The following is a 25,057-nucleotide window of genomic DNA, read 5'->3' as shown; positions in this document are numbered from 1 at the left end:
AAGGAGATCATGATGACGTATATATATATATATATATAACGAGAACTTATTATTATTATTATTATCATCATCATTATTATTATTATATTTAAGTATATATCCTGTATTTTTTTGGTTGTATATATATATATATATATATATATTGTTTTCTCTTTTGTTTTTCAGCATTTCACTTCTCATATGAATTCTTTACTTATTAGGTAAAATGGAATTGGTTTCGATAAGTGAAACCGACGGAGGTGCTATTACCAGACTGCTATCAAGCAATCTTCCTCGCACGGTGGCTAGACATGCGATTATTGTATTGCATTACTTCAGAACCATCAGTGACGAAGAGCTACCTATAGATGTTCTTCTTGGCGGATGCGTTTTGTACGCGGTTAAGCAACGGCAATATCCTGATGCGGCCGAATTTCTCAGTCAGTGTTTGGAACGCGCGAAGGAAAGTGATATTGTTGGCTTTGAATTGTTGTTAGTGCAACTTGTTCGTCATAATGTGTTATTGATTGAGACATGCTTGCGTTCCGTATTTCACGAAGTTTTGCTTGACAACCCTGTAGCTGGATGCGATCGCGAACGCACTATTAAAGTGTGTCTGCATATTATTTCTCTTTTATACAAAACGAGATGGTGTCTTTTCCCAGAGACTGCTGCAAGAGCCGCTTTTCTTGTGGCGTGTGAGAAGTGTGATGTAAAATTGAGAAAATTACCATGCGCTTTTGGCACTCCCATGGCCACAGAGATCGCGGAATATCTTCGTGACTATAAGTGGGACTGAAGCTGTTTTGCTTTTACGTTTTTTTTTCCCCCCCCTTTCTGTTTATTGCAGCCATCTGATAACTGAATATACAATCTATTTATTATAAGTATGTTTTCTTCTTGTTCTGCCCCCATTTTGTAATTTTAAGTGTTTTTTTCCCTATTTCTGTTTCTATTGTTCTTGTTTTCTTTGTTAAATTTAGGCAGTTTTTTATTGATAGATTTCTATATATATATTACGTTATGGAATCTAACATGGAGGATGAGCTGGGTGATTGGGGTTTACTTAGTATTGCAGATATACTAGACGTTAATCACTTTCGCAAAAACGAAGTCTTAAGAAGTACAATTTTGACCCTTCATGATTTTGAAATACCTTTGCTTTCCTGTGGCCCATCCTATGCTGCACGGTATATTCAAATGTTGATTAAAAATTCCAAGTGCAACGCAGAGAATCGAAATAGCAACCTTGAAGAGATAGATAAGTCTCGTTCAGTTAGGCTAAAACAATCTCTTGCTGCCTCTGAGCTCATTCGTGAAAGACTATTAGGAGCGATCGAGTTATTTGCATTGACAGTACAACAAGAGAACCATAGACCTAGTTTTCTACAGATTGTGGTTCATCTAGGCTCTGTTGTTTGTCCAGCCATAGGATCCTTTTGTGATGCTCTTATTGAGGGTACAGAAGCTATAGCGTTGCAAAGCATTTCCTCTCCAAAAGAAATTGGTTCATGCGTGGAGGTTCTTCAACTCTTTAGGTCTCGGATAAATATGTCCGTATTGACAAAAGAACAACAAAGGAGACTTTTTTTTGCTGAGTTTTCTTTGGCGTTACGCTCGGAAAGACTTGGTGTTGTCGTGAATTGCCTTTTACAACAAGCAACCAAAGATGCAGTACAAGGAGAGTATTGTCCTCCTCCTTTAGAGCATCGTGTAAGTTTTGTAAAGGCAAAAACAGATGGATTTCTAACACGAATCTGTGAATTGCCCTTCCCTGTTCATTCAACGCAGGTGTCGTGTTTCCCTACCGAAGAGAGACTTGTTGTGTGTAGTGGAAATCGGGGCTGCGTCTTTGACCAATTGGGGATGATGGGAACTCGATTTAAATTGAAGGAGGAATTTGAGCTGCCAATCGAAAAGAATACGAGACTGATTCTCTGCAATGAAAAGGATCTGTTCCTGGCCGTTCGACTGCCGTCTACGATGGGAAACACATGCTATTCTATTCAAAAATGCAATCGTGTCTCTGGAGAGCTTTTAGCCAAATCCAAGATTTTATTTCTTTTTGACGACGCTTTGGTTGCCTCACGTGATATTCTGTTTGATATTCACGGCTCGGTGCTTAGTTGTCTGGTGTGCAGTGAGTCGTCGCGGGTATCCAACAGTAAGTGCCATTTAATACAAAAAGATTTGGATGCCATATTTGATGTTGGTCAGCATGAGTTTCATGTGACACCTCAAAGTGCCTTAAAACGCGGCCAAGGATTAGGACATGCAACGAAGAAATGCTATTATTTTACTAAAGTAAATGCGATATCTATTGGTCGCGTCACATTGAAGGAAAATTTTCATCCCTTTACCGTGGAAATGTGGGTTTATCCCTGCAATGCGTTGGAAAACCAAAGCGTTCTCTCCTTGGGAGACAAAAGTCTGGATGAGGTTTTGATTGAAATTGAGCCCACCCCAGAGGGTGTTTTGTGGCGTGGTGGTTCCAGAACGCCTCACCTTGGCGCCTCCTTTGTAACGTTCGCAGTTCCTGGAAAGCTGGCCTTTTGCCAACGTTGGTGGCACGTGGCACTTTTATTTAAAGGTAACTCGTGGGAGCTGTGGGTTAATGACGCCATCGTAGCTCGTGCACCAGCGCTCGTTTCTCCAGAGGCGTTGATAGACGTTGAGTGTGTTTTGGGAAAAAGCTTTGTGGGGTGCTTGGCTGAGGTGCGTATATGGAATTGTTGCCGCACCCCCGTACAGCTTTGTAGGGACAGCAGGCGTTCTCTCACGACGGCGGAGCCCACCCTTTCCGGATACTTCCCACTCGATGAAAGTGAGGGTGACGTCATTGCAGACTATGCTGCAAACGGTTCTCATGCGCTTTTGCATCAGGGGCAAGCGACATGGTTAGCGGTTGATCAGTTTCCTATTGCCCCACTAAACATTGTGCGTTGCATCGACGACTTTGCACCCATTGCCTGGCGAGAGTCTTCAGGGATTCTCTTTTTGTCAAGTTGTCCCGGGTATATTGCGGTTGCTGTCCCGACCGAAGGACCTTCACTCACCATCTGTGAGTACACCACGTACGATCTCAGACTGGTGTTTCAGGCGAGGGTGGAACTTCCTGTTCGTACGCCGCTTAAAGGCATGGCATACAATGCGTTGCGGCATTCATTGGCTTGTTATGCCACCACCGCGGAGCATCCCAAGCGAGTGCTGATTTGGGAATTGCACCAGCAGCACTATTTTCCCTTTTTAAAGAAGGATAAGTATGAAAATATATTGGAATGCGAGAGGGATTTATTGACACAGTGTGCAATGTATGCGAAGCGTCTTGTAGGGGCCGAGCGGTGCTTGGTGGACCAACTCTCTTGGTCTGTCCGTGTCCCAGGGCTTGTCGTAGATACCTCCGACGGATTAATCTCGAGTTTATTGCGACTTATTCATACTGTATTGGTTGAGCAAAAGTATCAGGATTACACCAGACAGTTATATGCGTTACTACATGCAAACTTGCTCTGCAGAGTTGAAAATCAACGAGACAGATTAATAAAGGAGATTGGAGATGTGTTTCCCGACGCACAGACGCTTATCAAGGCAGCACAGGGATATAGCGAAGCCACAAATACAAGAGCCGAGCTATTAAGGCTTGCTTTTCAAGAATCATTTTTTGAGTCTGGTCTTCTCTCCATGACGTGTCGTTGTTTGCTCTCCGAAAAAAGCCGCCTTGCTTTTGTTAAAACGCAAGCTGGTCGAGGGCGTATTACAGAAAAAGAGGATATGCTGTTTCGCTCTCTACTTGATTACTATGGATCATTGCAGGCATCGAGTATGCTACTGAACAACACCGATAATGCTCAACTGTTCTGCTCGTCTTTGATGGCTGAGGAGGTGTTTCAGGTGGACCGTTGGTTGGCGGGTAATGGAAAGGCCCTGGAAGCCATCCGGCGGACGAGTCACTCTCTTGAAGTTTTTCAAGAAATTCTTTTGGCCAAAGCTGTAGAGAAGTATAAAGGGGAATGCTGCACGTTTGTGACGACGTATGCGAAGTTGCTCCTACGAATAAGTGAGAGAATTATGGAGGTGTCTTCCAAGGCTCTTCGAAAAAAACCGGAGCTTTACCTTGGTAACTTGATCACCTGCATTGAGTGTAGCGCGGTGGGGGCGTTATTGCCTTCGTTCACAGTTGCCCTTCCACTACTGCCTACGAGTATTCAAGCAAGTTGTCTCCCTTCCTTGAAGAGTTGCCGTGAGGCTTTGTTCGCCCTTACCGATGCGCTGCCTCGCAATGAGCAACTGCCGTATGAACTCGGTGTAGCGTTGACCTCGGCGCTGTGCCGCATCGGTTGCTCCCTGCTTGTCTCTTCCGATGTGGTGACCTCCGAGGTGGAGCTGAAGTATTTGCATTTGTTGTGGGGCGGCATTCGAAAACCGGGCTGTGAGCGCGATGCGATTATTAAAAATATACAGCAAGGCGTGGGAGCCATTTCGCGAGTCATTGACGAGCTTCACAGAGATGACCCAGGCGCCTTACTGGTTCTTCGAGATGATCGTCTGGTGAAATTGGAACGACTTCTGATGGCGGCATTTTGTGCGCTGCTGATCCCCACAGAGTCCTTGCGGCAGGCAACGCGGCAGACTCTAGCACCCATGTTTCGCTATGTTCATAACATGCGAGCTTTGGTGCTTTCAAAGCGGCAGGAAAACCGAGAATCACTGGATGTTTTGGAAGAAAAGGCCACATTTTTGGCCCGTTTTGAGCCCATCTCTGGAATCCGAAGCGAGGAGCTACCGCGACTTAAGGCTGCCACCAAAGACGCGAGTCCCCAGCGAAAATGGAAGCGGTTTTTTCAGACCTGGAAGGCGCTGCGAGTTTTGAAGACCAAACTCCCTCAGCAGCGCGAGACAGAGTCGGGCGAACCAGAGGCTGTTATTCTGCAGTTTCTCTGGGATAAGAATGTGGAACGGGAGAGCGTTGACCGTCTTGTTCTGCAACAAACCCAGCGAGCGCATTATCGCCTCTCTGGTATGCTGCTGTTGCGACAGCTAATTGAGGAGGCAAGGGCGAGTGAGACCTTGGCAGGTATTGTTCTTCCTGTTTTGGCAAAGGCGTTTACAGGATGGCACTACTCGGATGATGTACAGTGTTGCTCAAAAGGGGATTTTCTTCGACTCCATGGTGCCTTCTTCCAGTTATTGGAGCTTGCCGTGGTCAGCGTTGAAAGCGGGGCACGTGACTTGTGGGCAGATGTGTTTTTGTCATTGTTAACGTCCGAGCTGCGAGTCATTGACTTTCGGAGGGTGCGCAGCGATGTTGTAACGACACTTGGTTCCCTGTGGAAATTTGAGAATCGAACTCCCAACGGGATACCAAGCTTGAATGGAAATATACCTGAAGGTGCGCGTAACACGCGCCTTGCCGCAAGTGGGGCCGCCCCAACACTGGTTATAGGTCAGTCTGGCTGTACGATGAAGGGTCTTGGGGGGAGGGGCACGTGCGTGGTTCCTGTTGAATGGAGTTTGAGCCAAAAAGATCTTCCCTACTACTTTGAGGTTCTCATTGTAGATATTTACCCTGGAGGAAGTTGTTGCGTGGGTGTAGGACCACCAGACTACAGTGTTTCACGGTTGCCTGGATGGGATAGCGAGTCATATGCCCTGCAGAGCGAGGAGGGCACGTTGCATGAGAGCAATACGCTTGGCCGGCCCACAGGCTGCACGTTTGGCATTGGGGATGTCATGGGATGTGGATGGAACACAGAAACAAGGGAGATTTATTGGACCAAAAACGGCAAAGATATTGTCGCTTCAGTGGAAGTTGCACAGCATCAGCTAAATCCCTTGATTGGAATGTGCGGAAAAGGGCTTCTCAAGGTGAATTTTGGGGCAGAACGATTTATGTTTGATAAAGTGCCCGGAATTAAACCAATACGACGTCAGTTGGGTGAAACAGCCTGGGATGTTTTCCGTGTCTTATCGCTTCGGGCAGCTCTTGGTCTTGTTGAATCCTGCGGTGCCTCACAAACCCACAATGCGGACTCCACAGAAGGGTTGCGGACGGTGGTTGAGCAGTGTATTGAATCCAGCTGTGCCGAGGTGGAGCGCGTCCTCGCGCTTCCCATGTCCGAGTCGTTTGTCATCTCTCTCTGTTCCCATTTAGCAACCTTGGCAAAGGTACTCGTGTCGGCAAACGATGAGGCTTTGACGCCCTGTGTACAGCGTGTGGTTATGGTCCTACAGAGAATCACTCACCACACGCTTCAGGGCGCCGTGTGGAGTTCCAAGTTGCGTTGCGTGCTTCTGAGGACCTGGTTTGCCTTTATGAACCTGGTGCATCCACACAGTATCACTGAGGATGACAAACTCCCCGGCTTTCTTGATACGCTGTTGGCACTGGGACGGGAGATTGAGTGGGCGGTCTCACAGTGCCCCGGAACGACGTCTGAGGCGTGTACGTCTGCTGAGGCATGGACGGCGCTTGCTTTTCTGCAACATATAAACTGCAATCACCCACCACATCGCTGGAGGGACAAGTTGCATGCATGGATTATGCGAAACCTCGAGACGCCAAAGGACAAGGCAAACACTTCTTTGGCGCTCCGCATTTTATTTGGGGCGCCACGACTGCTAGTGCCTGGAGATCGCATTGTGGTGCAAAAATCGAAGCACAAAAGGGTCACGGCGATCCTCATTGACTACTCGCTAGACGAAGAAACGTGCGAAATTATTGAGGATGAGGAGAAGCGACAAACCATTTCATTGCGTCAGACGGATATCACCATGGGAGACGACTCAGTGACCTTTCCTCAAACCGACAACAAGTTTCATGAAGAGCAAGTGGCGCAGGTCCTTCGCCTGGCCCAGCGGATCTGGGGTGAGACTGGAGTCGATACTGGTTTGACGGGAACTGCGCTTCGATGCAAAGTACTTGCTATTCTCTGGCGATGCGTGCGGAGGGGTGTTCTTGTTGCGCCGAGTGAAATTCTTCCCATGCTGGCGAAGTTCTGCGATAGTGGAGAAAACTTCCTGGAGGAGCACGAGGTGCTGGCGCAGGAGCGGTTGGTGATTGAGCATTGTCTTCTTGGGCGGGTGTTGAGCGGAAGCAGCGGGGGTAGCAACGCCGCGGGTGCGGTGGCGCTCGGCAGCAGCGACGGCAGGGAGCTTCGAACGCGCCTTGCACAGGAGTTATCCATGCGGGGCTATAATCTGGATCTTTGCTTTGTGGCGCTGGATGAGACGAACAATGACGTCCAGCTGGCGCTTCAGCTACTAGGCGATCATCATGGCGACTTTATGTCAACGCGCCGGCGTGCGGCATCTTCCTCCAGCGAAGATGAAGACATGAGCAGCGACGATGCCGAGATTGACGCCGCGGAATACGATCTTCACGTTTTATTCCCCGCCGAAAGCGATGAGGGAATGGACGAGGAAGTTTCCGTGGACCACTGTGACCCCTCGTTGTGTGATGGGATCCGCTTCATTGGGGGCTACGTATGCGTCGCGGGCGAGCGTGCGTTGGGGCATAAGTTTACGATTGATCTGCAGTTGTATCTCTTTGATAGCACCGCAACGCAGGTGGTGTTTCATCAAAAGGCCCTCACGGGAGGCTCGAGACTCGTGGCGCACATTCGAAACTCCACCTTATACTGCGGCTGGATGAAGACCGGAGACGATGCCTCCCAGCTGTGCAAGTTTCCTCTTCAGTACACGGACACGCTGCGTTGGATTCAGTTGACGGTGGTGCAGGACGCATCGACGTTTTCCTTTTACAAGGCCGGCGTGCTTCAGTCAGAGATGACGCTTGCGCAACCCGGCGCGATACTTGAGAATGAGCTTTACTTTGGTGGGTCCGCGGAGAGTGAGGAGACGCATTTCAGCGGAGGAATGAAGAATGTTCAGATCTTCGGCGCCGCCCTGACGAGGGAGGAGGTGGCTAACTTGTCCTCGTTCAGGTCGTGGGGCCTGCCTCCCCACCCCTCGCTCTCGCTGGTGTGTGCAAGCGACACCATCAAGGCGGTTTCGAGAGGGACACCGTACACCGCAAGCGTCACCGTGGTCGGGGCTGTGACGTGGTTTGAACAGGCCGAGGGGGGTGGACGCCCCGGTGACTTTTGCCAACACGAGATTGACTTCACCACGCAAAATGGCGAGGATGGCATCTTCAGCGTGGACACGGTAAATGAGGCCAGCAGTTTCACCACCCTTTGGAGACGAAGGAAGGACCAACGAAAAGACTATCTTCTGACATCTATTCTTAAACTTGACAGGCAGCTTGCGTGCTACTATGCGGTGGCCATCCTGACACAGATGATGCGGCTTACACCAAATGCAAAGAGTTTCCTTACGAGGGAGCAGACAAGAAACATGGTACGACTTACCGTGAATTCACTTGACGCCGATCTATTACAGTCACTCTCTGCCACGCTGCAACACTTGACAGGCGCTGACGATGGGAATGTTGTGAATTATGCCATGGAGGAACTTGTTGACATGGTGCAGCGGGAGCAGAAGATGTTGGTATTTGAGTCCTCACACCCCTTCAAATCCACCTCGGAAACGGCTCACGAGGTTTATGTGCCTGGTCGGCACGCTTATGAACTCTACTTTGATGCGCGGTGCTCGTCAAGCAGCGTGCTTGTCACCTTCTACGCCGATCATACCCTTTCTAGTATTATTGCGCAAACTCCTGGCTACGCATTACACACCCTTCTAATTCGGGCCCCACGTTTCTTTTTTGATGTTCGAATGGATGCCTCTACCCCGCAATGGGGATACAAGGTTGTTGTTCTCTATGATGCATCTGTGCCACGATCCGCGGCTCGACTGCTTCACGCCACATTGTCTGCGGTGATTGCGCGGGGAATGTCGCGCGTGCAATTTTTGAAAACGGGTGCGTGTCTTGAGGCCTTGGCCAATGCCAGTAGAATGAATGTTGGCACCACGCGTCGCATAGTATTGTCGTGTTTAACAGACATCTTAACTTATGGGGCAGAGTACATTGAACCCATGCCTCATGCGAACCGCATGCACGACCTTCGACGGATGGCGGAGCGTCTTTTCAGGCGAACAATAGGTTCTCAACACCTCCAAAGCCGCTTTGTTCAGGTTGTGGCCGAGTTTTACGTCGCCCTCAAGGATGCAGAGCATTGTTGGCGGGTCATTGGGGATGAACGGGCAAAGATTCGTGATGAAGTGTACGACGCTGGGGCCGATACAGAATCTTTTGTGCAGAAGAGGCTTGAGCAACGCAGATTGTACCGGCGTCGAGAGGGAATGCGTGTGACAGTGGAAAAGGTGCTTCACCCGGAAAGCCTTCGTATAGGGGTTAACCCAAATAAAACAATCTTGGTTTGGAGTGAGCGTTCAGGAAGTTCCGTTGTCGCGGATGTTCCTCTGGGCTCTGGAAAGTGGTATTTTGAAGTGCGCATGATGGCGACGGGGGACGTGTTTGTAGGCGTGCTTCCATCTCGGCTCCATGACTGGTCCGATGTACCAACGCCAGAGACGTTTTTGGCGTTGAACGGTAAAACCGGCACCTTCCATGGGGTGAAGGACGATTCCGTGGCCCCGCGCCGTATTTGGAAGGCCAAGGACTACGTTGGGGTCGTCATGGATGGCGCCAAGAAGACGTGCTCCTTTTTTGTTAACGGGTGTGACACAGGTCTTTGCTTTCGCTTTGCCGCAAGTGAGGCGGAGGCCGTTTGTGCCGCGGGAACAAACCTGCAAGATGAGCTGGAGATGTCGTATTATCCTTTTTTTGTGCTTGAAGAGGAGGAGGGTGTCACGATCAACTTTGGCGGAGCCCATTTTGAGTTTGAGTCCCCGCGGGACTGTTTTCCTTTCGACCCGGCGAACCTGTCACTTGGAACACTTATTCCCTACAATCAGCTTCGCGCCTTTCACGATCTCGCCACTTACATCGTCTCTGCCGGTCGCACCACATTGCCAACTTTTTTTCACGAGGAGGCAAACCCGTTTGATGGCTCAACAGAGCGATTTGGGCCGCCCCATGTTTCCTTGCATTCTGCGGTGGGTGTACAAATAAACTTGCTGCTGGTACGAAACACGGGAACTCGATTTGCAACTGTGCGGGCAAATTGTCGAGTTTCAGGGGGAAAGTGGTATTATGAGGTCACATTGCGTTCTCAGGGACTGATTCAGATTGGGTGGGCCTCCTCGGACGACCCGCAAACGGGCGGTGTCGGAGACACGCCTAACTCATGGTCGATTGATCTTTTTCGACGTCTTAAGTGGCATAATGGAAAGTGTGAGACCCTCACCGCTTCACGTCGCTGGGTCGTGGGGGACGTGATTGGTTGTGCATTGGATATTGTGGAAAGAAAAATGATCTTCCTCTGCAATGGCAGACCGTTGTGTGATGCTACGTTGAACGATTGCACGTTTGCGGGGCTGCCGACGACGCTTTCCTACGAGCCTGCAGTCTCGCTGCGAGCAGGGAATGAAGTGTTGTTTAACTTTGGATCCTCCAGTTTCAAGTACAAACCCGAGGGATTTTGTGCGTTGGGCGTTCCGGATTCCTGGAATGAGCGGATGGATGCCTTCTACTCGACTCTGCGGCCGTCCACAACGCTACTGCGGTTACGGGCCTTGAGCGATATTTGGCTTTCCACCGATAAGTTTACCATACGGGACAGGTTGAAACCCTATTCTCTGGTTGTGGATGCCATACAGCAGTACTGCCGACGGGAGGGCAAGAGCTTTGCCCAGGTAACGGAAGAAGTTTGCACGGAGATCTTTCGAGATGTTCCTATCCCCGCGCAGGAGGCATGGAAGGCATATACGGTCCTGGTTGCCTTTTCTCGGGTTTCTCAAACCGTTATACCGTTTTTGCATCTCGATACCCGACATCTTAACATATCCACAAAACTTTTTTTAGAGTGTCGTGGTCTCCTTTTTGCGTCACTTAGGAATGACATTGTGGATGACATTCTTCGAGTGACAAATGTCCGTGCCGAACACCTGCGGGTGTCGATTAACCGATTGAAGGCCCGCGCAAACAAGGGCTCATGGATGTCAACCGTTTTTGGTCAAACTTTTTCCCTGCTAGCAGACCAACATCCACGCGCATTTCGTACAAACAAGCGACTTTGGGGTGTTGTCTTTCTTGGTGAGGGTTCCGAGGATGTTGGGGGCCCCTTCCGCGAGCACATTGGTGAGATGTGCCGTGAACTTATGAGCACTTCCTTGCCGCTCTTTGTTCCAACCGCCAACAATGTGCATAATACCGGTAACTGTCGTGATGCCTTTGTGCCTGCAGCATCTGCGGTAGGGACGGCCGAGTTGACGGCATTTGTGTTTATTGGTCAGTTAATGGGTGGGGCTATGCGAAACAATGAACCATTGGGCCTGTTTTTTCCTCCCATTGTCTGGAAGTTTCTGTGTTTCTATCCCATTGAGGAGTCTGACATCGACGATGTGGATCGCATCTGCTTGCAGTGCATCCGAGAATTTCGGGGTTTGAAAAACCGTGTCGGTTCAGGCGACATGTTTGATGAAGTGTTTGATGCTGAGACCTTTACGACGCGGCTCAGCGATGGGTCAATAAAGGAGTTAATACCGGGCGGCAGTACCACGCGTGTGACCCTGGATAGGTGTGAAGAGTACGCCGATGCCCTTTCTGCTGCACGACTTGGTGAGTGCACGCGGCAGCTTGAGAAGATACGCGATGGGTTGCTGAGCGTGATTCCTGAGACTGTGCTATGTCTACTAACCGCAAGCGAGCTGGAGTTTCGCATCTGCGGCAAGCCAGACTACGCCGTGGAGGAGTTGCGGGATGGGGCTGTGTACGAGGGGCTGACAAGCGATGACAGAAGGGTGCAGTTTTTGTGGCAAGCCTTGGAGGATGCGACGCCGTTGCAGCGTCGACTATTCCTGCGATTTGTTTCCGGGCGGGACAGGCTTCCCGTCAAGCTGCGTGTGCTGCCACTCTCCACCCCGGGCGACGCCGACAGTGCTCTCCCCCGTGCAGCCACCTGCTTTTTTGCCCTCGAGCTTCCGGACTACTCCTCGGTGGAGGTGTTGAAGGCGAAGCTGTACTACAGTATCGAGAACTGCGCCGACATCGACACCGACTTCAACCCACGAGAGGTGGACGAAAGCGAGGCGCCGCAGCTGATGGTGGGGCTGGAAGACACGCGGCAGGAGGAGGTGGACTCGGCCACGTTAAGTGACTGACGCAACGCCTCCTTCCCCTTCCCCTCCTTTTTTTTTATATTTGTTTGCTCGTTTTATTTCTTTTCTTTCCTTCCCTCGCCCGCTCGCCCTTCCTGGTTAGAAAGACGGACAGTATTTCTCCTTGTTGTTGCTGGTGGTGGTGGTGGCCGCGCCTTCACTGTCTCCCGCGGCGTGTCCTCCTCTCAACGTTGCATGTTTTAACTCTTCTTTGCGCTTTTTCTAGAGGTAATTTGTCGAAGCTTGCCGCAAAAACTGAATTTACCTGAAATGCGTGGCTTTCCACCGCTGCTCTTTCTGCTGCTGTTGCTTCTCCCTCTGCGGGAGGTGAGGGGGGTGGACCAAATACAGGTTCACTCCGTCGTTCCACCAATTCTGCAAAACTACTGGGAAAGTGGTATGCGTTTTTGGTCCTTCGGCCTCAGCACGGTCGTGACGGACAAGTATATCCGTCTTACGGGAAACGCACCCGGCGCCAAGGGATACTTGTGGAATCGACATGCAAATCACATGGATGCCTTTGAGCTCAACGTCACGCTGCAGATGCGTGGGCGCCAAGTGCGTGGGCGTGGTGAGAGGCGTGACAGTGGCATCGGTATCTGGTACACCACCGCCAAAAAAGTCACTGGAGGCGCCGATGCGGGGTTCTTTGGCTTTAGTAAACGTTTCTTTGGGCTGGGTGTAATTTTGGGGCATTCCGATGAGATTTCTCTCGTTCATAATGACAACAGTGTTGACCTGGATCCCAGATCCTTGTCGTCGCGCCGCCAAGGTTACTGTCGGGTGCCGTCACTGGGCGAACTTCACATCACCATTACCGTCCAATATAACGCAGGCACAGTCCTTGTCTTCTACGTCGTCCACGCGGGCGAGGAACCGCGCTTGGAGGATTACGCCCAAGCTGTTTTTTGCACGACGGCCGCCGCGCCCTCGCTTGTTGGCGTATATCGCTTTGGTGTCACGGCGGTGAACTCCGCAACAGCACTGGCCATCCATGAAATTCATAGTGTCATCATGACCCCCTTGTCCGACGTGGCCCACCATAAAGAGGAGGAAAATCGGGCTGCCCAGTTCCGCTTGTTTGACGAGGAGGCAGGTGCAACGGATAAAGAACTCTTGGATGGTTGAAGGAGCAATGGACAAGGGAAAAATAGCGTACTGGTTTCGCTGCTTATGCACCTTCCCTCTGTGGCCGTATGTGCCTTCTTTTTTTCGCCCTTCTCGTCTTTTTTTTTTTACTTGTCCCTTCTTTATGGGCCTCTGAACTTGGATGGAAGGATGTGTCGAGGGCAGCGTGTTTGCAGTGCTCTTGCGGGTGCAGTGAACTGTCCTTATGTGCCAATCTTTACCCGCTTGGTTGCCGCCTACTCTGCAATTGCGCTTCCCTTTCACACTCTGCTACACCGCGTTTTTCTTGTCTCCTTCTTTCCCCCAATTTCTATTTTTATTTTTGCCGTTGCGCCGCTTCTTTCGTCCTTGTGGGAGTTCTGACGAGCGGAGCTAAAGGAGCAGTCGAATGATGGAAGAGAAAGGCACTCTTGTTCCCTTCTGTGCCTCGGTCGATGCCTACGTTAAAAAAGGGGCGGGCATCGATTTGGTGTTGAAGTCCTTGGCGGGCCTCTCTCGCCTGGTCTCCCTCTACAGCAAGGACGAGGAGACGCGTCAGAGTTATGCCAACTTTGGCTCTGCCATCATTAACTGTCGTATGTTGGCCAACCACTTCAGGCACGTCGCCTCTTTAAACTCCGCGATAGTCACATTAAAGCAGAGAAATGGCCGCCCGCTCCTCTCTTGGCTGTGCCTCTTTGGCTCCTTCTTCTTTCGCTCGCTGGAGCAGGTCTTTGGGGACTTGAACTACTACCAGTCGGTGGTGATGCGGCACTGGGACCGCAACAAGTTAAGTCGCGGCTATTGGTTTTTTAAGTCGCTTTCATTGACCTGCGGTTTTTTCTACGAGCTGCTCGGTCTGCAAGCCAACCTAGCGTCCCCGGAGTGGCCGAAGAAAAGCGCGGCGGGGCGCAAACAGGTTCTCTGGGATACGCTCATTTCGTTACTGCGGTATACCTTCGACATGGTGGTCTACTACCAGTGGGTGTCGTGGTACAATCCTTACAAGACTGTGCAGTACGCGTCCGCCGCCGCCGCCGGTCTCCTCGGCGTCTACGTGGTTTGGAACGACACGCAGGCCGCACGTCTCGCCGAGGCAAAGAGGGCGTCCTCCGTGAACGGTCCGATGAATGGGAAGAAGGAGAAGGAAATCGCAAAGCCAAACAAGGCGGCCACTGCAGCTTGAGAGGGGATGGGGTGGCTCTAGTAAAAAAAAAAAAACGAAAAAAACAATCAAAACTAAAAAAAAACGACGAGTCTGTTAAAAAGGGGCTAAGAAGGTAAGCAGACGCGGGGTGCAGGAAGCATGGTTGTGGAATGGCTAACAGTAACAAGAGGGGTTGAGGAGGAAAGAAAACAAATAAAGCAAAAAAAAATATCAGCAACGGCAGCAGCAGCAACGACACAAAAGAAAAAGACGAATCAGCGAGCAGAAGATTTAAAAAAAAAACGGGTGGGTGGGTCGGAAGGGTGAGGGTGAGGGGCAGAACACAGCTGTGGATAAAGGTTGAATTTAGTAGATTTTTTTTTCTTTTTATTGTCTCGCAGGGTGTTGTCGGCGACTGGCACTACGCCGTTTGCTCACTCGCGTTGTTGTTGTTGTGGCAGTGGAGGACGGTGTGGGGGCTGCCGGGTTCCGTTGATGGGGCCCTGCGGTGGTTGATTGCCAGCCTCGCTGGCCCTCCCTTTTAGGCGCCTCGTGGCAATGAAGGCGCGGCGGCAAAGCAGGGCACAGGCCGGCGAGCGCATCAGTTGGCCACGTAAGTCTTCAATGCGCCGTGGGACTGCGCGCGTTGTGGGCCGTTGAAGGAAGCGGGGTTTCGCAGCTAATTAATGTGTCTGAGAGTGAAGGAGAAGCCACTATACAGATGTATATATATATATATACATGTACATGTATATATATATGTATATATGTATGCGTCGGCGGCTCTTGGTGAGAGGGGAAAAGACAACAATTACAAAGGCAAGGGGGACAATACAGATTCCTGAGGGATGTCGGCGCATCCGCTACCGTCATTAGATCCAGCCGAGCAAACAATACGACGCGGCAGTGGTGAGACACAAAAGGGTAATACGACCTCCGTAGAGGGCAGATCAAGGGAAGCGAAAATAAGGAATAGTAAAGAAAAAACAAACAAACAAACAAGACACATACACCCATATATATATATATATTCGTATATTCACATATTTGTGGTGTTCCCCATAGCTGGCTGCTTTTCTTACGTGGGCATATGTATATGTGCGGTCCATTTTGCCTTGTACTGGCTGGGCACCTGCCACGGCATCCATGGATGAGGTTCTCTACGTCAACTCTCTCTACTTCTTTTTTTTTTGCTCTTAATCTCTGCGTGTGCTTAATTGCTCCATAGTTTTAGTTCTGCGTTGTCGCCTTAATGCAAGACGACTGATATGGAAAGTTGTGTTCATCCGTTGATAGGGCAGCTGCAGCCCATCTTCAACGAGCTTCAATCAAGCACGTCTGCCACGCTACCGTCTGTTATATTGAAACTAGAATACATCATAGGAGACGAAAGTGACATCTTTTTTCAAAGCAGCAGCGGCGGGGGCGGGGAATTCAGAGCCTCTCACTCGGGGCTTTCAAATTGGATCAACACGCAAATCCGAGACTTATTTAGTAAATTTGGCACACAACTTGCCGGGATCTTGTGCGCCAAAGCCCTCTTGGACGCCGACTACATTGGCAGCAACAGTTTGTTGCAGTTTTTTCTCTACCTGCTGGAGGGCTCTGTGAAGTCCTCTGACGTGTTCGTGGCGGAAAAGGCAGCTGAGGTGTGGGGTCTTTTACTGAACAACAGCGGCAGCTTCGCCGAGGGCATCGCACAGGCCAGGTTGAAAACATGCATTGTGGATCTCCAGATGGGGGGAGAGACGGTAGGCAAGGTCGCTGCCACCTTATTTCTCTGCCAGCTGTTGAAACACACCCCGTCGACGGTGGTGCCTTCGCTTGACGTGGTGCTCGAGGAGGTCCGGGTGGCATTGCGTGATCCCTCTGAGCGGGTGCGCGAGAAGGCGGCGTGCGTCTTGCATCACGCACTTTCCGTGATGGACACCTCCATGGGTCCAAGCGCCATCACCAAGTGGCGTGATGTTTTCTTGAAGGATTCGCTGCGGGGTTTGGAATCCAAAAAAAGAGAACTGCAGCACGGTGCCATTTTGTGCTTTAATGCCGTACTTACTTCTATACTGAGTGCCCCCTCGTCCTACGGCACGGCGGTGTCGCTCTATTCTACCTCTGTCTCCCATGTGCATGAAATCTGGAACTGCGTCAATACGAGCATAGCCAAGCCTAACCTTTCGCAGGAGCTTCGACGGGAACTTTTAAACTCTCTCATTCTCCTCGCGTCCTACGATGGCGCAGCGTTTAGAGAGCGTTCTCTTCCAGTCGTCCTTGCAGCTGCATCTACGATATTTCGCACGGCGCCGTGTCGTGAGGAGAAGTCGATGATGTTCCTTGCGGTGGGGAAGCTGGCGGCCCTACTACGGGACCATGTGATTCTTTACCTCGAATGCATGATGCCGCACATCCAGGCGGCACTTGGGCCAAAATCTGGGGATGAACGCTGCCTTGAGGCCGTCACATGCTTTGCGACCCTTGCCGAGGTCAGCCCCAAGGCTGTGCGGCCCTACTTGCGCCAAATTTTGGCTCCACTCTTCTCTGGGCCCCCAACGGTGGGTTTTGCGAAGGACATTGCAAGAATATGTGAGGCTTTTCCAGAGTTGCGATCCACCTGTCTTTCGAAGATATTGGAGGCGACGAAACAGCAACTGCTAAATGCCCATCAACGCCTATCTATGGGCGCGGGTGAGAGCGACGCCGATGCTGTGCTTTCCCTGCAGTGCTTAAGTGCGCTAGGCAGTTTGGATTTCTCGGGATATTCCACATTGCCCTTCCTCTGTGATGCCGTTATTCGTTATGTTTCCTTTCCTCACGAGGAATTGCGACGGGCGGCGATAAATCTTTGCTTTAAACTTGTTCTCTCCGGGTGCGCAGGTTCCCAGTTGCCGTGTGGGCGGACACCAGAGGGAGTTGTGCTTCACCACGGCCGCGACCACTCAAGACTGGTCAATACTGTGATAAAGGCACTTGTGAATGCGGCTGTTTCAGATCCGGAGAGTGATATTCGTCTGCACACGCTGGAGAGCTTCACAGAAGAGTACGATCATACCTTGTCTCTTCAACACATTGTTAGCTCGTTGTTTCCGGCCCTGTACGATAAGCACCAAAACCGGTTAGCGGTGGTTCGCTTACTGGGACGTGTGTCGCGTCGCAATCCGGCACACGTCTGCCCCATGTTAAGGAAAATAATGGTGCAGTGCTTAACCGAGATACAATTTTTTGAGCACGCAAAGAAACAGGAGCAGGCATTCTCCCTCTTGGGGGCCATCGTGGAGTCAACACCTGGTTTCTGCAAGCCATACGTGCCCTCCTTGCTTCACAGCTGCGTTAAGCGTCTACGCGAACCTTCGCAGAAAGTCTCAGTGTTAACGGCGCTTTTATCGTGTATTGGAAAGCTCGTACGGTATGCAGAGGGCGATGATGTTCGGGTTGCCGCCGAAATACGTCCTATTGTTGTTCAACACATTTTGGACTCCTCGCATTTACCAAAAAAGCGGGAGGCGTTACGAGCTCTTGGCGACATTATTCGTACAACAAGGGACGTGAATATCTTCGAGGTTCATCCCGAGCTTCTCTCTGTTCTGCTTCAGGCCTTGCATGGTGGATTTAAGGAGACTTGGCCTGTTAGAAATGATGTACTGCAGCTTATGGGGGTAATTGGGGCTGTCGATCCCATTCGAGTAAAAGAAATTCTTCGGGATTCACGCGTTAATGATAGTAACACGGAGGTGGTCCCCGCGATTGGGCTACGGAGCGAGGATCCCATTGCCCAGACTGTCGTGCGTAGCGTCCTGCAGATTCTCTCGTTGCCTTCTTTAACGGATGAGCAGAGTGTGGGGGCGGTGAATGTGATTGTGAAGTTGGTTTCACTGAGGGAGGACTCCTCCAGTGTCCTCGTCCCGTATCACGCCGAGATTCTCTCATCAATTTTGAAGCATGCCCAAATGCAGGTGCGCAAGCGGGAAGATATTTTGATCTCGCTTACCTCGTTTGTTTCACATATTAAAGGCTACATTCGCCCACACCTGGATGAACTTACCTCCGCCGTGGCGACATTTATTTCGTCCTCCGACATCCCTGTTTTCAATCAGACTCTTCTCCTTGTAAAGCAACTCCGGCGTTCTTTTCGTGAGGAATTTCGGCCTTACTTGTCCTCACTACTCATTCCAATCCTCAATGCGGTGGAGGAGAGCCCGCATGTTGTCGGTGAAAAAGTATTTGGCTTCTTTTCAGAGATGGGGTCACTTCTGGAGGATGAACTGCACAAAGTTTTACCTGTGGTATGCGACGTAATTGTAAACGCCTCATTTTCCTCGACATGTCGTGTAGCTGCGGTGGATACGCTTAAAAGCTTTGCCCAACAACTATCCGGTCTTCGTTTTCATGCGTCACGCTGCGTTCATTGCCTTTGTGGCGTCTTGAAGGAGCCTGGGCGCCCAAAGGCGCCCGCGGAGGATCCACTGGGAAACGCTGCGCTAACTACCCTGCTTGCCATTGCGCAGAGACTGGGAAAGACGTTTGAGAAGTTTACACCCATCGTTTTCCCTGTCGTCGCGGGGTACTACGGAGAGGTGGGTGAGGAGTATAAGCGCTTCTGCAGCGTCGTGCGGGACAACATTAACACACGAAAATACCCGGAGATGCAACTGTCTCAAGAAGAGAACAATGGGGGCGCCACTGTGGTCCCGCGCTCCGGTGCCAGCACAGTCAAATTGCCCAGAGAACGGCCGGCTGACCCCTTTGAAACTTTGCGGCACGTTTTGCGGAACTGGGTCCGTTCCAACGACGAGGATTGGAACCACTGGCTGACGCAGCTTGCGGTGATTCTTTTACGCTCAAGCCCATCGCCGTCCCATGGCTGTGCTCTCACGCTGGCCGAGTTACATGACCCTTTTGCACGTCAAATGTTGTACTCTGCCTTTGCTACTTGCTACGGTGAAATGAATGAAAGCACCCGGCAAGAGGTGGTTTCTCTACTGAGTGAGGTGTTGCATGGACCACGGGTTCCCTCTGAGGTTTTGCAGGAGCTACTTAACTTGTCTGAATACATGGAGCGTCTTGAGATCCGCCAGAATGCACACGGTAATGAGTATGGTAGTAATTGCCCGGATTTCAGGCTCTTCGACCTCCCTACTTTAATGGAGAGCAGTGAACGGTGCAACTTGTACTCTAAAGCGCTCCACTATGTTGAGATTGAGTTTTTTGAGACCATTCGAGAGTATGAGCGAGGCGTATTTCTAGGGATTCCACGTCCGCTTCCTTCTGGAGTTTGGCAAAATCTACTACAGCTTTGTGAAAAGAGTATCTATCTATGCAACCTGCTTGGGCAGCGCGAGAGTGCGAATGCCGTGCTAAAATTCATCCAACAGAACTACTCGATGCTTACCGGGCAGGAGGTGACTGAGCTCTCGCAAATGATGGATGCAACACTTTTTGATAAACTGCAGTGGTGGTCGCAAAGCTACCGAGCCTATGAACAACGTCTACGTCAGGAGCCAAATAAGGTTTCCAATATGGTTGGGTTAATGAAGGCGTTAGATGCGCTGGGAAGTTATGAGGAGGTGCTTAACTTGTGGAAGCTGTACTCCGTGAAGGTAAATAAAAAAGACGTTGCGGAGTTGGCTCCCATGGGGGCCCACGCTGCGTGGCTTATGCGACGCTGGGATGATATGGAACATATTACTGAATTTATGAGTGACGCCAATTACATTGGCACCACCGCCATATTTTACAGGGCCGTACTTGCTACACGGAAAAGACAATTTCGCGAGGCGGACCGTCTCATCAAGTTGTGTCGCCGACGATTAGACTCCAATTTGTCTGCTCTGGTGGCGGAGAGTTACGATAGGGCGTATGAGCTTTTTGTCGGCATCCAACAGCTCAGTGAGCTGGAGGAGGTTGCCGTGGCAGCACGTGATGTGCGGAGCGTGCACCGCTGGCAGGAGCTGTGGGAGCGGCGACTGGGATCGATGGCGTACGAAGGGTGGCCCGGCACGTTGGCCAACCACACTCTCGTGGTGCACCCCGCACAGGAGTTGGATATGTGGCTTCGCTTTGTTAGCCTTAGCCGCGCCAACGGCCGGGAGCAGGTTTCCAAGGACGTCCTGCGTGAATTGCTTGGGAACCAGTCTATTGAGGCGGCTGTCGCGAACCAGATGCTCCATCCCGCGATAGCCCTAGGGGCCTTTCAGCACCTGTACGAAACCAACCGGAAGGAAAAGGCGATGGAGATGTTAGAGCAGTACTTGGAGAAGGTGGATCAGCCGGGGACCCAGCCTGCAACTCACGCAGAAGAACACTTGGCAGTTTGTCACGCCAAGTTAGCGGAGTGGTTAACCCATCGAAAGAAGCCACACAATTTCTCCAAAACATTACGAAGCGCTTTGCAGCATTTGCACCGTGCCACCGATTTAGACAGTAAAAACGGAACCATTTGGCATACATGGGCCCGGCTGCACCACGAGGCAGCGACTAAAAATGTCTCTGGCAAGTTGTCTCCAACTGCTGAGGAGCACATTTTCTGGGCCATTGACGGGTATCTCCGGAGTGTTTGCCTTTCAAAGGAGTTGGAGGATACCCTTGGGTTTCTGTCGCTTTGGTTTATGCATGCATCACTGCCATCCATCCAAGGAAGCGCAGCTATTAAGGGAGGGATTCACCAAGTTAGCCCAACCGTATGGCTAAAGGTCATTCCGCAAATTATCGCTCGCATTTATTCCCGCGATGCAGTTATTGCAGAATATGCCTATCATCTTATGGTCATCATTGCCAAATCACATCCGCAAGCCATTCTTTACAGCTTGAATGTTGCGAACACGAGTTACCAAGGGAAGGGATCATCCGAAAGCGTGGAAAGACAAAAAGGGCCGCAGCGTGTGCTTGCGAGAATCGCAGAATTTCACCATAATGGAAAAGCCATGGTCAACGATGCTGCTCTGGCTTGTCGTGAATTGGTACGGTGCGCAGTCTTGTGGCCGGAGCTCTGGCTTGACGAACTGGAGCGGGTGTGGTTTAGGTGGGTAAGTGAGAAAAATGCTCATAATGTTGTATTGGCGTTAAAACCCTTATTGGATCAACTAAAAACGCCTGAAACAATGGCGGAATCTCATTTTGCCATGGAATTTGGTCAGCTTCTGACGGAAGCCTTTGATTGCGTAGAGAAGGCTGCTTCATTAGGCCGTGAAGGATATATGGAAGAGGCGTGGAGCCGGTTTAAGACGCTGCTGAAAAGGGTGGATGATCAGATCAGTGGAATGTCTTCGCTAGCTTTGCAGTTGGTGAGTCCACGTCTGTTGCAGAATGGGAGGAATTTGTCACTGGTTGTTCCAGGACAATATAGGGAGAATGAAAACTATCCACGCATCGCTTCGTTTCGAAGTACGTTGAAGGTAATGAACTCAAAACAACGCCCACGGCGCATATTTATTAACGGTTCCGATGGAAATCTCTACAAGTTCTTGTTAAAGGGCCACGAAGACCTTCGCCTGGACGAACGGGTAATGCAGTTACTAGGATTTGCAAACACCATTCTGAAGAAACACTTGGTAACTAAACGTCGAGGCTGTCTTATTCAAACCTATTCTGTAACCCCACTTAGCGACAACGCTGGGCTTGTCGGGTGGGTAGATCACTGTGACACCCTCCACCAGATCATTAAAGAGTACCGAATTAACCCCAATTACATCAGTACCGAACTCAACCTAATGCGAAGCATGTCGGATGACCTCCATCACCTCACTGTTATTCAGCATGTCGAACCATTTGAGTTAGCATTGGAAAAGACCGAAGGTGCCGACCTCGTCCGTTCGCTCTGGATGAAGGCCCCCAGCGCAGAGACATGGCTTGAGAGGCGAACGACGTACGTCAGTTCTCTCGCGACCATGTCTATGGTGGGTCATATCTTAGGCCTTGGTGATCGTCACCCGTCGAATTTGATGATACACGCTTTTAGTGGCAGAGTAGTGCACATAGATTTTGGAGACTGCTTTGAGGTCGCGCAGCAGCGTGGCAATTACCCAGAGAAGGTGCCATTTCGGCTTACCCGTATGCTTGTGAAGGCCATGGAGATGGGGGGAATAGAGGGTCTTTTTCGGCACGGGTGCATTATGGTGATGGGCGTACTGCGCGAAGAGGGTAGTAGCCTACTGGCCCTATTAGAGGCATTTGTTCACGACCCTCTTGTCTCTTGGTGGCGTGAGGAGAGAGGGAACGACGGGTGCGGAAACGCACAGAATACCGTGACCCAGTCCACCTCGCTGACAGGGTCGCTGCGCCCCATTCATGGGGAGTATAGTGTGGGGAGTTTACACGGAACCCAGCGCTCTTTGCACCGTCTAGGGGCGATCTCGCGTGTGGGCTGCCAGGGAGGAGAGACTGCACTGCAGCAAACTCGAAAGGCCCAAAGGGTTGTGAACCGGATCAAAGAGAAGCTTGAGGGATTTGACTTTTTTCAGGATAGGCAGAGCCGTGGCGACGATGGCCTCAGTGTGGAGGAACAAGTTTCAAGATTGATTGAACAGGCCACTTCCAACGAGAACTTATGCGTTCATTTTTCCGGTTGGTGCCCATTTTGGTAGGGACAAGGACATGCAACTGCAGCAGCAGAAGTTCGAAAGGTAAAGAGGTACGATGCACAGAGGCGGAGGCATGTGAAGACGCGCCCACGCGCACACCCCACACGCGAGCAAAAGAAAAAAAAGAACGAAAACCAACCGCGGTGGAGAAACTTGAGGAGCAAAATCGAGATACCAATAAAAACAAGGTGCATAGGTTTAGGAGAGGGCATGAAATGCGTTGCCACAGTGGGATAAAAAGGGATGAAACTATTTTGAGAGTTCTCCCAACCTTTTTTTTTTGCTTGTCGCAGTCTGAGTTATTCTTTTTTTTTTTTCGTCGGTCTTGTAGCCATAATAACCACCACGGTTCGCTGCTGTACTTTTAATTTTGACCCCATTTCCAAGTCCGCGCAAATACCCAAACGCAACTTCTTTTCTCCCTGACAAACGACCCAGCGCTAAGGGATAGTCTCCGGACGAGAACACACACACCATGGCTGACGAAGCACAGCTTGAGAAGCCGGTGGAGGGGCCCATCGTCACTCAGCAAGTTGATGTGGAGCCTGAAAACCTCAAGGATGCCATCCGCATTGTTGTTCGTAAGTCACGGGAGGTAAACGGTCTGGTGCGTGGCCTTTCTGAGGTTGCTCGCGCCCTTGACCGCCGTACTGCCCACATGTGCCTTCTTGCCGCGGACTGCGAAGACGAGGAGTACAAGAAGCTCATCAAGGGTCTCGCCACCCAGGCCAACATTGACTTCGTGGAGGTGGAGTCACGCGAGGAACTTGCGGAGTGGGCAGGGCTCCAGAAGCAGAAAAGCGACGGAAGCGTCAAGACCTTCAAGTGCTCGTGTGTCGCCATTCGCGACTTTGGGGAGCGCACAAGGGCCCTCGATATGCTGTTGCGTCAGCTAGCAGGATAGATGGCCAAGGATTCGTCCAAGTGCTGGCAAAAAAAAAAGAATAAATGCAGCCTAGGGGGTGTGTCTCTCCTATGTTTTTTTTGTTTTTTGTTTTGTTTTTTTCAGCGCAAACACTTCTTTATCATTTCGACACTTAACTCATGCATCGTTGTGACTGCACAAGCTGGCTTCCGCCCTCTCACTCTTCTTACCGCAGGGGCGGAACCACGACAACGGAGAAGCAGCAACTCATCAAACGTGTTTCTGCCCTTTTTTTCTCCTTCACATCTGCTGCGACAACGACGTCGGGAGTCACCGCTGTTAAAGTGCTTTACCAAAGTTAGTAAAGGAAGACAGGAACGCTACAAATGCATTGTAGACGGCCTACCAAAAGCGATTTCGCGCCGGTGACAGCCGGATTTTCCCCGACGCCAACGTCGTTCATTTTAGCCAATATTACGAACAACGGAAGTGAAACCAAACGAAGAAAAAATATTACTCCGTGAACAACAGCATTGAAAACACTACAACTAGTACTGACATTTTTCATTCCCACTGCGGTAAGCGCCGCGCTGTTTACGGGGAACTTAACGAGACGCCGCTCTAAACATCCCATCAAATTTCACCTCCTTATCATCAGGTAATTGCCGTTGCACTTATCCTCCTTGCCCCGTTTCCCTGGAGTTCTTTGTTGTGCCCCCTTCACATCTGCTATTCCCCTCCTTTTTTTGTTCTTTCGTTGTTGTGGTTGCTTTTTTGGCTTTGCTTTTTGTGTGGGGGCAACGACGTCTAGACCGGCAAGAAGACTGCTAGAACGAATAAACACAAACAGGAATGGAGGTGGCTTCCGATGCGTGTCCCGCTGCGGAGAAACCGCAAGGAAACGTCCACTCCCCACCAGAGGAGGCTCCCGCATTCTGCTCGGCGGAGAATCTGAAGGTGGCCGCGGTGCAGGCGGTGGGCGGGACGATGTATGGAGTCGCGATTGGCTTCGTTGGCGTGTACGCCTATTTGTACCTGATGTCAACTGACTGCTCCATGTACAAGTCGCGGACGGCCTGCGACACCGTATTGAACGCGGAATGTGGGTGGAACGCGACTCGAGGGGAATGTGGCTGGAAGAGCTTCACTTGTTATTGGGCCTACGGCAAGAATGAGGCGCCGTGCCTCGCGGACGACAGGTGCAAG

The 25,057-nt window shown here is 50.7% G+C and overlaps 7 protein-coding genes across 7 annotated transcripts, besides 11 other annotated features; all 7 read left to right on the top strand.

Annotated features, from left to right (window-relative positions):
- Positions 1–18: 18 nt before the first annotated feature.
- Positions 19–38: a microsatellite.
- An 8-nt stretch (positions 39–46) lies between these two features.
- Positions 47–86: a microsatellite.
- Positions 87–118: 32 nt separating this feature from the next.
- Positions 119–143: a microsatellite.
- A 62-nt stretch (positions 144–205) lies between these two features.
- Positions 206–778, top strand: Tco025E_04666 (uncharacterized protein; the record flags this gene model as incomplete). Its single annotated transcript, XM_029371576.1, has 1 exon — positions 206–778. One exon carries the CDS (start codon positions 206–208, stop codon positions 776–778), a length of 573 nt encoding a protein of 190 aa, XP_029228297.1.
- Positions 779–1,002: 224 nt separating this feature from the next.
- Tco025E_04665 (putative ubiquitin-protein ligase) lies at positions 1,003–12,165 on the top strand (the record flags this gene model as incomplete). Its single annotated transcript, XM_029371575.1, has 1 exon — positions 1,003–12,165. One exon carries the CDS (start codon positions 1,003–1,005, stop codon positions 12,163–12,165), a length of 11,163 nt encoding a protein of 3,720 aa, XP_029228296.1.
- A 26-nt stretch (positions 12,166–12,191) lies between these two features.
- Positions 12,192–12,237: a sequence feature (GA-rich).
- Positions 12,238–12,287: 50 nt separating this feature from the next.
- Positions 12,288–12,311: a microsatellite.
- Positions 12,312–12,432: 121 nt separating this feature from the next.
- Positions 12,433–13,290, top strand: Tco025E_04664 (legume-like lectin; the record flags this gene model as incomplete). The annotated part of the gene is made up of 1 exon (XM_029371574.1): positions 12,433–13,290. The coding sequence occupies one exon, from the start codon at positions 12,433–12,435 to the stop codon at positions 13,288–13,290; it is 858 nt and encodes a 285-aa protein (XP_029228295.1).
- A 388-nt stretch (positions 13,291–13,678) lies between these two features.
- Tco025E_04663 (uncharacterized protein) lies at positions 13,679–14,455 on the top strand (the record flags this gene model as incomplete). Its single annotated transcript, XM_029371573.1, has 1 exon — positions 13,679–14,455. One exon carries the CDS (start codon positions 13,679–13,681, stop codon positions 14,453–14,455), a length of 777 nt encoding a protein of 258 aa, XP_029228294.1.
- Positions 14,456–14,477: 22 nt separating this feature from the next.
- Positions 14,478–14,519: a microsatellite.
- Positions 14,520–15,137: 618 nt separating this feature from the next.
- Positions 15,138–15,190: a microsatellite.
- A 203-nt stretch (positions 15,191–15,393) lies between these two features.
- Positions 15,394–15,422: a microsatellite.
- Positions 15,403–15,446: a microsatellite.
- Positions 15,432–15,463: a microsatellite.
- Positions 15,464–15,684: 221 nt separating this feature from the next.
- Tco025E_04662 (putative target of rapamycin (TOR) kinase 1) lies at positions 15,685–22,989 on the top strand (the record flags this gene model as incomplete). Its single annotated transcript, XM_029371572.1, has 1 exon — positions 15,685–22,989. One exon carries the CDS (start codon positions 15,685–15,687, stop codon positions 22,987–22,989), a length of 7,305 nt encoding a protein of 2,434 aa, XP_029228293.1.
- A 472-nt stretch (positions 22,990–23,461) lies between these two features.
- On the top strand, positions 23,462–23,890 carry Tco025E_04661 (40S ribosomal protein S12; the record flags this gene model as incomplete). The annotated part of the gene is made up of 1 exon (XM_029371571.1): positions 23,462–23,890. One exon carries the CDS (start codon positions 23,462–23,464, stop codon positions 23,888–23,890), a length of 429 nt encoding a protein of 142 aa, XP_029228292.1.
- Positions 23,891–23,964: 74 nt separating this feature from the next.
- Positions 23,965–23,992: a microsatellite.
- A 711-nt stretch (positions 23,993–24,703) lies between these two features.
- Tco025E_04660 (hexose transporter) lies at positions 24,704–25,057 on the top strand (the record flags this gene model as incomplete). Its single annotated transcript, XM_029371570.1, has 1 exon — positions 24,704–25,057. A coding segment is annotated over one exon (354 nt), but the record flags the coding sequence as incomplete, so codon positions are not given.

The sequence above is a fragment of the Trypanosoma conorhini genome (assembly GCF_003719485.1).
Source record: "Trypanosoma conorhini strain 025E chromosome Unknown Tco_14.4_contig_00245, whole genome shotgun sequence".
Classification (NCBI taxonomy): Eukaryota; Euglenozoa; class Kinetoplastea; order Trypanosomatida; family Trypanosomatidae; genus Trypanosoma; species Trypanosoma conorhini.
This window is presented reverse-complemented; position numbering and strand designations above follow the sequence as displayed.